Source organism: Aplysia californica, unplaced genomic scaffold (genome assembly GCF_000002075.1).
Source record: "Aplysia californica isolate F4 #8 unplaced genomic scaffold, AplCal3.0 scaffold01068, whole genome shotgun sequence".
Taxonomy (NCBI): Eukaryota; Metazoa; Mollusca; class Gastropoda; order Aplysiida; family Aplysiidae; genus Aplysia; species Aplysia californica.
The window spans coordinates 158,477-171,928 of record NW_004798338.1 but is presented as its reverse complement, the minus strand read 5'-3'; the positions used below and the strand labels follow the sequence as shown (position 1 = coordinate 171,928).

General features: G+C 39.1%; 1 protein-coding gene across 1 annotated transcript in view; it reads left to right on the top strand.

Moving 5' to 3' along the window:
• Positions 1-96: 96 nt before the first annotated feature.
• LOC101852809 overlaps positions 97-13,452 on the top strand; it is a gene marked incomplete in the record, with an annotated part of 26,902 nt that continues 13,546 nt past the window's right edge. The window contains 6 exon segments of the mRNA XM_013089873.2: positions 97-230; positions 4,691-4,790; positions 6,375-6,497; positions 11,386-11,498; positions 11,942-12,018; positions 12,438-12,578. Of these exon segments, the coding sequence (XP_012945327.1) occupies positions 154-230; positions 4,691-4,790; positions 6,375-6,497; positions 11,386-11,498; positions 11,942-12,018; positions 12,438-12,578 (631 nt within the window).

Genomic DNA, 13,452 nt, shown 5'->3' with positions numbered 1-13,452 from the left:
AAAACACCCAAACACTTTCTTCCTGCGTTCAACAATAATAATAATAACATTGAACTCTTTTCCACAAAGAGTTACAGTTTTCAGGAGTATTTCGACATGGGAAATTTTCGTCATTTCGACACTCATCAACATAAACAGCAGTTGTAATCAGCCATGGCAGGTATACAAAAATGGATTCCTCCTTTGCCCCCGGGATGGGAGGCTCGATATGATCAAAACCAAAGGGCTTAGTAAGTAGAATTCATTGTTATTTCAAGGGACCATTGCATGAAGCAGGGCCTTCCTAAATTTCATTCTTTATTACTTTATTCTCCTTCCCATTCTCTGCAAATTGCTCTTGTATGTTCATGTGTGTACAAATTAACCCTCCGCACTGGGCTATCAAATTGTGACTGCATCAACTTATCACTCTTACTTTTTGAACTCTCAACCTCTGCAAAAGTTGAAAAAATTATTGGTAAGATTGAAATTTGGTGGACCCAACACTGAACGAAGCCGGAACTACTTTTGAGCCTAGCTGTGCATGCAGCAATGGTCCGCCCTTATTCCTTATGTTATTGTTTTGCATTTATTTCTTTAAAAAAAAAATTATATTGTTTCCCGGGGGGGGGGGGGGGGGGGGATGGGGGCAAGTGAAACCCCCCACTGGCAGTCAGGAGGGCAAGCCCCGCTGAAACTCCCCACTGTTGTTATGGCTAGTGTGCATTTACAATATATAAACAGTGGACAGTGGGTCCACCAAAGTTCAATCCAGCCAAATTGGTAAAGGCCGCAGCTATTCGGACTCAAACTCCACTGCACGCGCGTAATCACCGGGTATAGGTGTAGGCTACTTGATATGAAGCGGACAGGCATTACGACCTTGGCCTTCCTCGGTTTTTACGATCTGGCCAAATCTTTTGACACAGATTAAGAAAAGTATAACTTTGTGACGTCAAAAGTGAACAACAGTTGCAAAATCTGAAATTATACTAGACTGGGCAACAAAGGCAAACAGGGAAACGGCAATCTGAGCTGAAAAGCAGTGAAAAACTTGGAAATCAAAGATTCAGAACAACAAAGGATTAAATAACTATCAATAGGTAGTCTAAACAAAGTTTATTTGACGAGAAATACAAAATCATTGACCAGTTGGAAATTCAATTAAAAATTAAAAAGAGAAAAGTTAAAACCTTTTCAAAGGGAACAAAGGTCATTCATTCAAAGTAATAGTGGTCTAAAGGGAAAGCTTTTCCAACAGCATACTTTACATGATGTTAAAATTAAATCAGGGTAAAGCAATACACATGCATGTGTTACATAACTTGTAACAATCCTTCTACAGTCTGAAGCAGGGGTATCAGCTCAAAGTGTTAGTAAAATCATAAAAATTGTAATTTGTGGGGACAAATAAAATGCAAATTAGATTTTAAAACTATATTAAAATGACAGCAGAAGAGTCAGTTTGGATAATCATCAAGCAATTTAAATAAGTCATGCTAAATCGATACATGAAAAACATAAATTCTAGCATGCCATATATATTGAAGTTTGTGTGCGAATAGCCACTTCGATTATTAAAGCCCCTGGCTGACCTGGTTGTCCTGGTTGTCCTGGTCAACTTAAGAAATAACCCTAACCTACAAGATCAATTCTTGATGTCGTGACAGTTTTCCACCACAACCCAAATCCCTGACAGTGACTGGTATACTACTTTAGAATGTGGGTCCCGTTTTGGGGATACTAGTTTTGACCCCACCAACGATTACTTCTGAAACGATTTCTTTTTGATGCGCGTGCCGATATGGAGAGATAACCTATCAAACCTAATTGCAAAGCATCAAATTATGGTCAATTTCAGCCATCCATCCACGCTTCTATCGTGTACTTTCTCCCATCAAGCCTTCTGGCCTATCAGTCAAAAGGCAGGGGATCTTGCTTAGTACCCAAATTTTCAAAGTGAAATGTGAGGCATAGATCTAGTTGTGAAATCAGCCACTCTTCAAAATAATGAAATTAAAGACACAGGAATTTTCAGCTGGTTTGGCAATCTTTACAGATTAAAAAAATTCAAAGTGGCTATTCGTACGGCTCCTGTATGCACAGCATCAAGGCTATTTATACAGCCCTCCACTTCACATAATAAGCTAGGCGTTGTAGGCGGCACATAAACTACAAGTGGTTAACTTAACCCTGGAAACGCGCAGGCCCTATACAAAGAGCGTGAGCCGGGCCACCCGGGAAGCACACAGGCCCTATATATAGGGCTGACCTACTTCGACCAGGAAGCGCGCAGGCCCTATATAAAGGGCATAGACACATTGACCTTTTTCAATAGAAAATTTCAGTATTCCTTATGGAAAATGACGTAGTAAATTACAGGTCAAAGTTATAGTGACCAATGACTTTGCAAGTTTTCTAGACCTCGTAGAGCATCTCTTAGCCATGATATCGATCGATAAAGTGACGCGGTCTAGCTGAGTGATTATTAAGGTGGTGAGCATACTTAATAAGATCTAAATCTATACTTTAGAGGGCCATATGGAGGGAGGGCTGTAGGCATATCCACAGCCTTTTTTGTCACTCAACACCTTTTATGACCATTTAAAAACATATTTCTATGTGGACTTTACACTGAAAAAAACATTGATTAGAGGCACAACAAATGTAAAATTTCTGTTTCCAAGCACTCTCGAACTTTGGAAGTCACCAGTTTTTGGCAACCAATTTACCTCTGAAACCAGGCGACCCCTAACTCCTAAATCACAAACATCTCGACTTCTATTCAAGATAGATGCCTACTGTTTTCATTGAAAGCAAGGCAAATGATCAATCTTTAAGATTATACCAATAACTTTATATGCCCAAAAACTGACAAGCGCATGATTCGACGGTGTCGTAACACAAATATTTCCATAAAAAGTGTCTAAGCTGAGCTTTGCTTGACATTGTTTGTGACTAAAAACTAAAAAGTGCTAATGAGTGAACTTTGGAATGATAGTTTAATAAATCCAGTTCCCTACTAGTAAAAGCATGCACACTTTGTAATATCAAGGTGCTATCGAGGTCACCAAATATTTGTAAAATTTCACATTCCTCACCCAAGCCTGTAATGACTAAATAGTACTGAACTATGCCATATTTTGACATACAGTCGAACCTGCCTTAACGGAAACCTGTGTAAAACGGAAACCTGTCTTAACAGAATCTCCCCGCTCCCCCCTTGATATAACCCTCTTTAATTACCTGTATAAAATGCTTTGCTCGCTCACCCTGATTTGAAACAAAACTCGCACGCTATGGCCATGCCGCCAGGCGAGGAAGGGGAGAAGGGGGTAGATGTTACCCCATCATGTGAGCCCTGAATGATGCAGATGGTCAGTGTAGTGTGAGTGTGAAATCTCACGACTGCCCGTGAGAGTGCTCGAGTTGCGAGCCACTACGGAAACTTTCTTGGGTAGCCAGAAGCCAGAGGTGTGAAATTAGATTGACCAATGCCAGCCGAGAAAAGAGTTCTTCGAATCGTTGTTACATGATGGCAGTGAGGGGTGGCATTGGTGGGTGGGGATAAGGGTGGAAGCAAAGGAATGTTCCAACGTTCCTGTTTTCTTAGGTCAAACAGAGGTCCTATGAAAGGCAAGCACTGGTGGTAATTGGATAAGTAAGACTGACGCATGTCATTATCAGAGAGGATAGCAGCTGAGATGTGTGAAGTTTTGACCACTGCTTGCCGATCGGACAAGCGATCCTTGATCCCACCGGCTGGGCCTTTGAACCCCCTACCCCCATCTCCCCCTAAATTCCCCTGTCTAAGACGGAATTTTTATCTGGCTCCCTTGCGATTCCGTCTTACACAGGTTCGACTGTATATATATTTTATATATATATATAGATATAGATATATACAGAGGTGTCCCCTGAAAGAAGAAAGATGGGACTTGGTTGGTGAAAACAGGAGGTATTTGAACACTGTGACAGTGTTGAACAGTTGGGTCATGTTGGTTTCTTTTGTTTTTGTTGTTAAGTTCATTTTAGAATTCCCTTTCCGAGTGATGTTCATTATTGCACAGCATACTGTCAAATAATTTGTACATCCAGTTGAACCTGCTCTATTGGCCACCTCTCTGAGAGACTCACCTCTGACCTCTTGTACAAACGACAACTTCCCACTTCCCCCTTGCATCATTTAAGATAATATAAGATAAGACTTTATTATCCCAGAGGGACATTTTTCTTGGCTGTGTGGGACCGTAAAAACACATGCAGGTATACATAACAATTTAAATTATAATTTACTCTCGTGAAAATTCAATATGAAAAGAGAAATAAAGCTGACAAAAATTTACATATATCACATCAGATGCATCATTCAACCACATGCAGGAATTTAATTACAAGACCTTTAGAGTTATATAGATACATACTGTAAAGAGCAATACTCATCTATGCTTCTTTTGACAATGGCCTTGCTAGATGGTAAAAACCTCTTTTATATCTTTCTTTCTTTGTTTTTTGAGATACATATTTGCCACTGCGTGATCTGACAATTTTCGTGGAAAGGGGGTGTGATGGGTCCCCTACATAATCATTATAATGACAGTGTCGAAGACGTCCATCTGTCTAAGACAACCACTTATCTCCCCGACGATGAGTGGCCTTCTTGGACAATTTCAACTGTTTATATTATATACAGAATACTTTTATCTTTCAGTTTCTTCATCAATCATGAGACGCGTACCACACAATGGGACGATCCTCGGTATTCAACGCAGCCGGCTGCTCCAGCAGCAAATGCCTCCCAAGCCGCTGCAGTATGTATTTTAAAAAATAAAATTTTGTGATGGGAGTCAGTTGTCTTCCTTTTGCAAAATTATGCTTAAGATTTTGGCCTTTAGATGTGGAGATATTTATCCAACCTGATGTCTCATTTTTCCTTTTGAATTTTGATGTAGCACAGCTTTTTTTATTTTGTCAGAAGATTTTCTTGATAGACAACATAGTTTTATTAATTTTATTAAATTGTTGTTGTTGTTGACCACCACTTTCAGTAAACTAGAAACAAATTCAAAATAGTGTATTACCTGTAGCTCGCAGTTGTTTGAGCTGATGTGTTCTTTTAATTTTAAAAACAAAATCTTGTAACAAAAACTAGAAAGGTAAAAACTGAATCATTGGGTTGAAGCCGAGCTTAGTTAAGTAAGTTTATTTCACTTTTTAAAAAGTTATGAAGGCCAATGGTTTAACCTTAAATATTACACTGGTGTAAGTGCATTCTTGTTCTGACAGATTTGTCTAAGGTAGCCTATGTATAAGTTAACATGTATTCTAGAATTTTTTAAAATATTTTTTTTTATACCCTTTATGTAAAGCTTGTTTAAACTTTCAAGTTTACTTCTTTTCTGTTTCCCCCCTTTCCTGCCTTAAGATTTTCCTTTCACTTGTATCCTTGAAGGTTTCCTGTTTACAGTGCAAACAAATCAAAGTAGACAAGTGTGCCAAATAATTAAAATGCCTCTTTTGGAGGTAATATGTTTTATTTCTCTAGCAGAGTTGTGTCACTTGGCTCTGCTGATATAATGAAAGTGAAAGTCCTGGTAATGAAACGCATTTTAATTCATAAACTATTAAAGGTGCATGATATTCATCCTTTTTTTTTTTAAAAGAAGAGATTTTGAATAAGCATACCCACATACAAAGGCAACATATTGTACTTGTACGTAACGTTGGTATGTAAAAACACCTGGAAGATTTACCCACTCTCGTCCTTCTTTTCTTTGTATGTAACTCTTTGGTAACACATCTAATCTTCAGCACTTATAATACGACCTATTTGTTTCCCAAGCAGCATAAAATAAAACTTTTACTAAAACGAAACCTGAAAGACAAGATAAAGTGATATGTGTGGCATCACAGTGAAATCAGGCGCTTGTCTAAATCAAGAACCCAAAGAAACTGTGTTTGCACCTTTTGGGCAATTTTTATCTTTTTTCTTTTTTTTTTTTGTTGTTTTTTTTGCTCAGCAACCTCTAAGTCCATTTCAAAATATTGTTTCTGTTTGTATTTTACAGAAAAACTTTGATCAAAGACAGAATAATGTAAATTTGCAGTTTGCAAGAACACTCGAATTTGGGCAGCCATTTACTAGCTAATTTTACTTTGACATCCGGTGACCCCTACCTCCTTCAATTGCAGATATCTCAACTTCTGTTCAAGATAGATGGATATTTTTTCCATCAAAAGAAAGACAGATGAACAAGCTTCTTTAATATGCCACCAATAACACTATCTGCCCCAAAATTAATGAACACCTGATTCCACTGTGTCGTGACACATATCATTGTTACATTTTTTTCTTTTCTCTTCCCCTCCCGCACTTGTTATGTCTCCGCTTTCAGTCCCTTGGCATCAGAGGCGGTCCCAGCGAGCGAGGGGGACATGCTATGCAAGAGTTGTCCCCGCATCATCAGCCCCGCTCTCGATCACACTCCGGCAGTCGCTCTCACCATCATCAGCAACATGTAATTGGCCGGGGGGGGGGCTTTTTTGTTTGTTTGTTTGTTCTTCTTTACAATACAGTAATGTGTTTTCTGTATCTTTCTCAGCCTTTTCTTTAAGATCAAAGTGTAGTATCTGTTCCCGACTTTTCGGCCCTGTGCCGAGTTCAAAGTGGGAGTGATGCCACATGAAGCTGATGAGGCTCTGGCTTCAATTATATTATCTAATGGATGGCAACATTCTGTTTAAAAAAATAATTTTTTGAAAAGTGTTTTCTCTGGCCGCTCTGAGTTTAATACAATGATGAATAAATTACACTTAACTGATCCCTGTGGAGAAACATACATAGTTGCATGCATATCTAAACTCACAAGTGTACAAGAGTAATGAATACACAATATTACACCGATACTGAAAATTTTACAAACTGTTCGTTGCTGGTTGGCAATGTGCAGTGCCTTGTTTTCTTTTTTTCTTTTGGCTAGGGTCATTGTATCTTGTCCAAGTTTAGCAAAAAAGTAACAATTTGGACAGGCTCCAACAGCTTGCTCTGTTATGTTTAGAAAGGCACTAAGGGAAAGTTCAGATCAAATGCAGTAGAAGCTTTAGAGGACATACCATTTACAAGGTTAAAACTTATGCATCCAACAATTGGTCTTTTACATGATCCTCCTTAAAAATTGTTGGTTAAAAGCACAGTTGAAATTGTCCAAGACTGCCACACATTGGTGAGGAGAAAAGAGATTGTCTTTGACAAGTGGATGTCTTAGACTGTGTCATTATTCTTAAAACTACAAGGGGGGAATTGGGAAGTGGTTGTTTGTACAGTTGATTGTCTTATACAGGAGTCTGTCGGAGTAGGGGACTGTAGTTCATAAACAGTAGTCAGAAGTGGTACTTAACGGTATGAAGTTAGTTTGCTAGTTACCCCTGACAGCTACCTCATGTACGTGTAAGTTGAGATAAGATAAGATAATACTTTACTGTCCCTGTGGGACATTTTTCTTGGCTTTAGAGAAAGCTAAAAACACATATAAATGTATACTGTAGCCTTCATTGAATTTCAGTTGTATATATATTTTACTTTCATGAAAGAATTTCCATATATGAAGAAAAAAAAAAAAGCTGACAATGATACATCTTGTCACATTAAATACATCGTCATATGTCAAACAACAAGCAGGAATTTATTACTTATTTTTAAAAGTTGAATAGATACATTCGTACATGTGCATTGCGCATAGATAAAAAATCAACAGCAAAATAAATACATTAATATTCATTTTGACAACAGCTTTATTGCTGATGGTAGGCAGAATTTGTTGGGACAGGTTGCCTTGGCTGTGGTACCGATTCACACGATCAATATCTTGAACATCTCTGTATGCGGTATACAACATGACAGTTTGGCTTACCTTCGTGGAGTCCAGGAATTGGACTCTGTAAAAATATTTCAAGTTTAATTTAAAAGTGTGAAGGATCCTTCACCTCTTTCCGTACTACCATGTCGTCAGTTTATCCGTAGCCTGCGTGGTGTTGCTATTTTAGCAGAGTGCCGATTTGTCTGAAAGTAATAGCAGCTTCTATCCTCTTTTAGTTTTATCTTCCTTCACAACATGGAATTATCCTGTTGATAATCCAAGCCTTTTGTTACAGATTTCAAAATTACTATCTCTATCCTTTCAAATGGTAATATATATGAAATGTACTTCTCAGAGAATTTCATCCTTCAATGACACTTTCAAAAGCTATTCACTTATGTGCCTTTATAGGATTCAGGTTTACAAAATTATTGTTGTCGCAAACAGACCCACGTCTTTAGAGATAGAAAAAGTATAAGTTTTTTTAAAGAAAGCTCTTCTCGTTTTGACTCTTTCCATGAAATAAATATGCCTGTTCGTATAACTCTTTCCATTTGTATAGTATGTACTAAGGGCCTCTATAGGCTTACAAAATTTATTTTTTTTGGTTTCAAACCCAAGTCTTTGGAGATAGAGAAGGCGCTAATCTCTCTTTGTTTTGGCTATTTCCCTTTTATTAATAAAGCGATTTGCGTGATAAGTTGAATGTTTTGCAATATAATTTCCATTTGTGAAGTATGTACTAAGGACCTCTGTAGGTTTCCTGGTTACAAAACTGTTGTGGAATCAAACCCATATCTTTGGAGGTAGAGAAAGAGCAAAGCTCTCTTTGATTTGACTATATCCCTTTGATAAATAAGCCAATGAGTATGACTAGTCAGTCAGATAAGTTCTGCAATATAATTTTCATACTTGTAGTATGTATTAAGGACCTAGAGTACTGGCTGCTACAATGTGCAGTTTTCATTGCACCTTTTTGCTGGGTGCATTTCCTATTTAAGTACTGAAGTCCTGAAACGAAACCTGGTCTATTTGTTAGGCAGGCAGTTGGACTCGTAATCGTGAGGCTGTGGGTTCATGGTTTCAAGGCTCAGCTCTGCCAAATATTGTGTCTTTAGGAAAGGAACTTTCCACAAATTTTCCTCAATTCACCCATGTGTGAATGTGTACCCAGCCATAGTCAACAAAAATTTTGTCGATATGTCAATGTTTTGGTACCTGTTAAATGGCAGCTTGCACTGTATGCTTCCCAGGAAGTTGAGATTGTTTCAGAATTCTATCAGGTAATAATATGATACATTGTAAAGTGCATAGAGTTTGCTGTTGAGCAGAAATTTTACACCTTGAAAATGCTATTTATTTTTCACTGTATTGTTATTATTAGTAAAACGCTTTGAATGTAATACTTCTTTTGGGGGGTGCTGGGGGTGGGGCTTTTTTTGTTGTACTAGTCCAGTAGGTTAGTCACGAAGTCTCTACTCAGAGGGGTGGACTGTAGTCATTTTCTTGTTTGCTTTCCTGTTGTGGAATCAAACCCATATCTTTGGAGGTAGAGAAAGAGCAAAGCTCTTTATGATTTTTACACTAGTCAGTCAGATAAGTTCTGCAATATAATTTCCTTACTTGTAGTGTGTACTAAGGACCTAGAGTACAGGCTGCTACGATGTGCAGTTTTCATTGCACCTTATTGCTGGATGCATTTCCTCTTTAAGTACTGAAGTCCTGAGTTTGCTGTTGAGCAGAAATTTTACACCTTGAAAATGCTATTTATTTTTCATCGTATTGTTATTATTAGTAAAACGCTTTGAATGTAATACTCCTTTTGGGGGGTGCTGGGGGTGGGGCTTTTTTTGTTGTACTAGTCCAGTAGGTTAATCACGAAGTCTCTACTCAGAGGGGCAGACTGTAGTCATTTTTGTTGTTGCTTTCCTGTCCTTTTTAAAAAAACAATTTAGCGACAGACCATACTATGGGCCCCTGTCCCCATGTTTCTGTGTGTGTCCGTAGCAGGCTTAGACATGTACCGAGTGCACACTGTCGTTACAATTTGATTCAATCAGGGCCAGCTAGATTTTCATTTTTGTACGGACAGACATGTGCGGCCCTTTGGTCTGACTGAATGCACCTTTACTCCTTTTTCTCGCAACAGGGATGAAATTATAATGTTGAAATGCATCAAGCAATGTACAGTGTCGTTTGTATGCCTTCTGTTAGATCATCTTTCTTCTCTGTTTCAGTCCGTTGGTCTGTCATACTCACTGTCTCTTATATTTTTTTGTGGGTGCTCCGGTGTGGTCTGCTCCTTCTTTCCTATCAAACTACTATCGCTCTTATGTCTCCTCCTTGTATTCTTTCAAGTGTATGTTGCGCTCTAGAAACCCCTCTAATCTCCGGCACTCCGATAACCTGTCTATGTTGCAAGTACTGTAAAACTCTTATTCAAACAAAACCAGCTATCACCCTTTTCTCTCTTCCTTCATTACTTTGTAGTAACACCTCTAATCTTCGACACTTATGCGACTGCAAAACTTATTGACACTAAAAGTAAAACTAAACCTCTCTGCCATACTCATACTGTTGTTATTATTATTATTGTTATTGTTATTGCTGATTTTGTTGTTTTTATTATTATTTTTATATTGTGTGCTTAAAAGGCATATGTGCCGGGGGAAAAATGTGATTGTAGCTGCTTTACACCTTTATTGACGCAATTTGGATAATGTAGGAGGTGGGCTTCAACCTTGCCTCTGTGGGTGGTTGGCGGGTGCTCTGGTGTGGTTTGCTTCTTCTTTCCTCTGAAACATCTATGGTCCTTATCTCCCCTTCTTCTTTTTTATGTTTGTTACTCTCTTGTAACACCTCTAATCTTCTGGCCCTCATATGACCTTATGCAGTTGCGAGCGCTGTAAAACCTTTACTAAAACTGAACTAGCGTCCTGATCTCACCTCCTTTTTTGTGTTTGTTACTCTCTTGTAACACTTCTAATCTTCGGCATTTATATGACCTTATTGTGTTGCAAGTGCCGTAAAACTTACTAAAACAAGCAACTCTGCCTCTGCCAGGTCCAATCTGGGCCAAGAAGGATACAACGTCGCAACAGACAGACGGAGTAACTCGATAAGAAACGCAACCATGCGTACAGAAGGTAGTTAGGGACGAAACACTTGCTTGAAGGAGAGGGGGGGGGGGGTTCGTCTGAAGATCTCCTGCTGCTGTCTACTTGCCCCCCACAAGTTCTCTCCCACTGTATGCCTTCCGTGCTGGTTCAACTATGTCCACCTTTGTCAAATACACAAGATCCAGCCTAGTTTTACCCAGGACGGGAGCCATAAGCCGGACTTGTATGCCTTCCATCCTGGTTCAACTATGTCCACCTTTGTCAAATGCACAAGATCCAGCCTAGTTTTACCCAGGGCGGGAACCATAAGCCGGACTGTATGCCTTCCGTTAGATTCTGTTTCTGCAATGTTTTACGTGCGTCTCTCATACTCATACTGTCTCTGTGTATTTTTGTATTTTTTTTCGGTTCCGGCTGGTGCTGTCGCTCAGCACCAGGAGTCCAGCATGATGGATCGGCAAAACGCATCGGCGCTGGTGCTGGAAAAACTCAAGAGGGACTACCCCAGCGCTACTATAGAGCTGTTGGCGGACCTCTACCGTGTGTAAGTACCTCACTCTCTCTCACTCTCTGTGTATCTGTGCGTCTGTCTGTCTGTCCATCTGTCTGTCTGTCTGTCCGTCTGTCTTTCTGTCCATCTGTCTGTCTGTCTGTCTGTCTGTCTGTCTGTCTGTCTGTCTGTCTGTCCGTCCGTCTGTCTTTCTGTCCCATCTGTCCGTCTGTCTGTCTGTCTGTCTTTCTGTCTGTCTGTCTGTCTGTCTGTCTGTCTGTCTGTCTGTCTGTCTGTCTAGATCTGGTGTAGTTTGTTCTTTCTTTCCTGTCAATCATCTATCGTCCATATCTCTCCTCCTTCTTTTCTTTGTATATTATTCACTAATATCACCTCTAATCTTCGACATTCATAAGACCTATTTGTGTTGCAAGTACTGTAAAATTCTTATGAAAAATTAAAAACCATCTTGCATGTTTTGCTTTTTTTATCAACAGTTGCCATGGGAATGAGAGAGAGCTGAGAGAACAGCTAAATGACCTTGGATTTGGTGGCAGTCAATCAGCCAGCCATGGTAAGTTGCGTTGCTGGTCTAGCAGTTAGGTTGTCAGGCTCATAACCAAAAGGTCATGGGTTCGAACCCCATTAGGAGCCTGACATTGCGTCTTTGGGAAAGGCACTTTACATGAATTTTCCTCACTTTACCCAGGTGGGAATTGGTACCCAGCAAAAGACAGTGAAAGATCTTGTCAGTTTGTTAGTGTTTGAAGCGCTTAATCGGCTGCTTGCCTTACACTGTTGGTTCTCGGGAAGCCAAGAATGTTTCCGGGTATTCTAGGGTCTGTTGGGGTAGTAATAATTGGAAAGCTCATAGAGCATGCTGTGGAGTATGGATATGCACTAAATACATGCCTTTATTATTATTATTATCACTGAAATCTTCCTCCTTGTGTGTGCATCGTTTTTTGTTTCTTTTTCCATCTCATTTTTCAGGAGCATCTCCCAGTCGGCGCACGCAGGAACAGCCGCGTCACTCAAGGGCACAACATCAGCCACAGCCACAGCCACAGCCACAGCCACAGCCGCAGCAGCCAGCCCGGAGACGGGAGTTGTCGGCCGCTGAGAAAAACAGAGGTTTTTGCAGTTTTTGCTTTAGCAAAATCTGGTCAATTTTTGTTAATAGAAAAAAGAAAAAGAAAAATAAGAAAAACTGACAAAAACCCCTGTCTGTGATGCAGAGGCTAGGTGCTTTGCTGTCGCTGGCAGGAGACTTGAGGTCGGATCCTAAGGGAGGAGAAAACTTTTATTATAAAGTGTTTCTCTAGACCAATAATAATAGTAATGATAATAGTTTTATTAATGAGTTCAAAAATGATGAAGTTGACATAGTTATATAACTTTCCTTTTGCCTTGAAAGTCAACATGAATGTCACCCAAAAAAATCTTTAGTGGTATGGATTCATTTACTTTTTCTCGAAGAAGTCTTTTTAAAATGTGTTTCAGCTTTAGTAGTTCTGCTCTCGTACAGCTTTCGTACAGCTCTCGTACAGCAATGGTATGATTGTCGGTTCAAATCTCACCAGGGGCCCGACGTTTTGTCCTTGAGAAAGGCACTTTACACAAATTTTCCTCACTTCACCCAGGTGGGAATAGGTACACAGCTATAGACAGCGGAAGATCTTGTCTGTTTGTTAATATTTTAGCGCCTTATCAACTGCTTGTACTGTATACTTCCCAGGTAGCCAAGAATGTTTCTGAGTGTTCTGTGGTCTGCTGGAGTAATAACATAGTGTAAAGCTGGAAGAGCTTACTGCTGATCTGGGATATTGGCTATACAGATGCTGTTATTACTATTGTTATCATTTTTATTATAAGTAATAATGATACTAGTATTATAATGATGATGATGATGATGATTATTATTATTGTTACTATTATTATTATTATTAGTATTATTATTATTATTATTATTATTATTATTATTATTATTATTATTATTATTATTTCT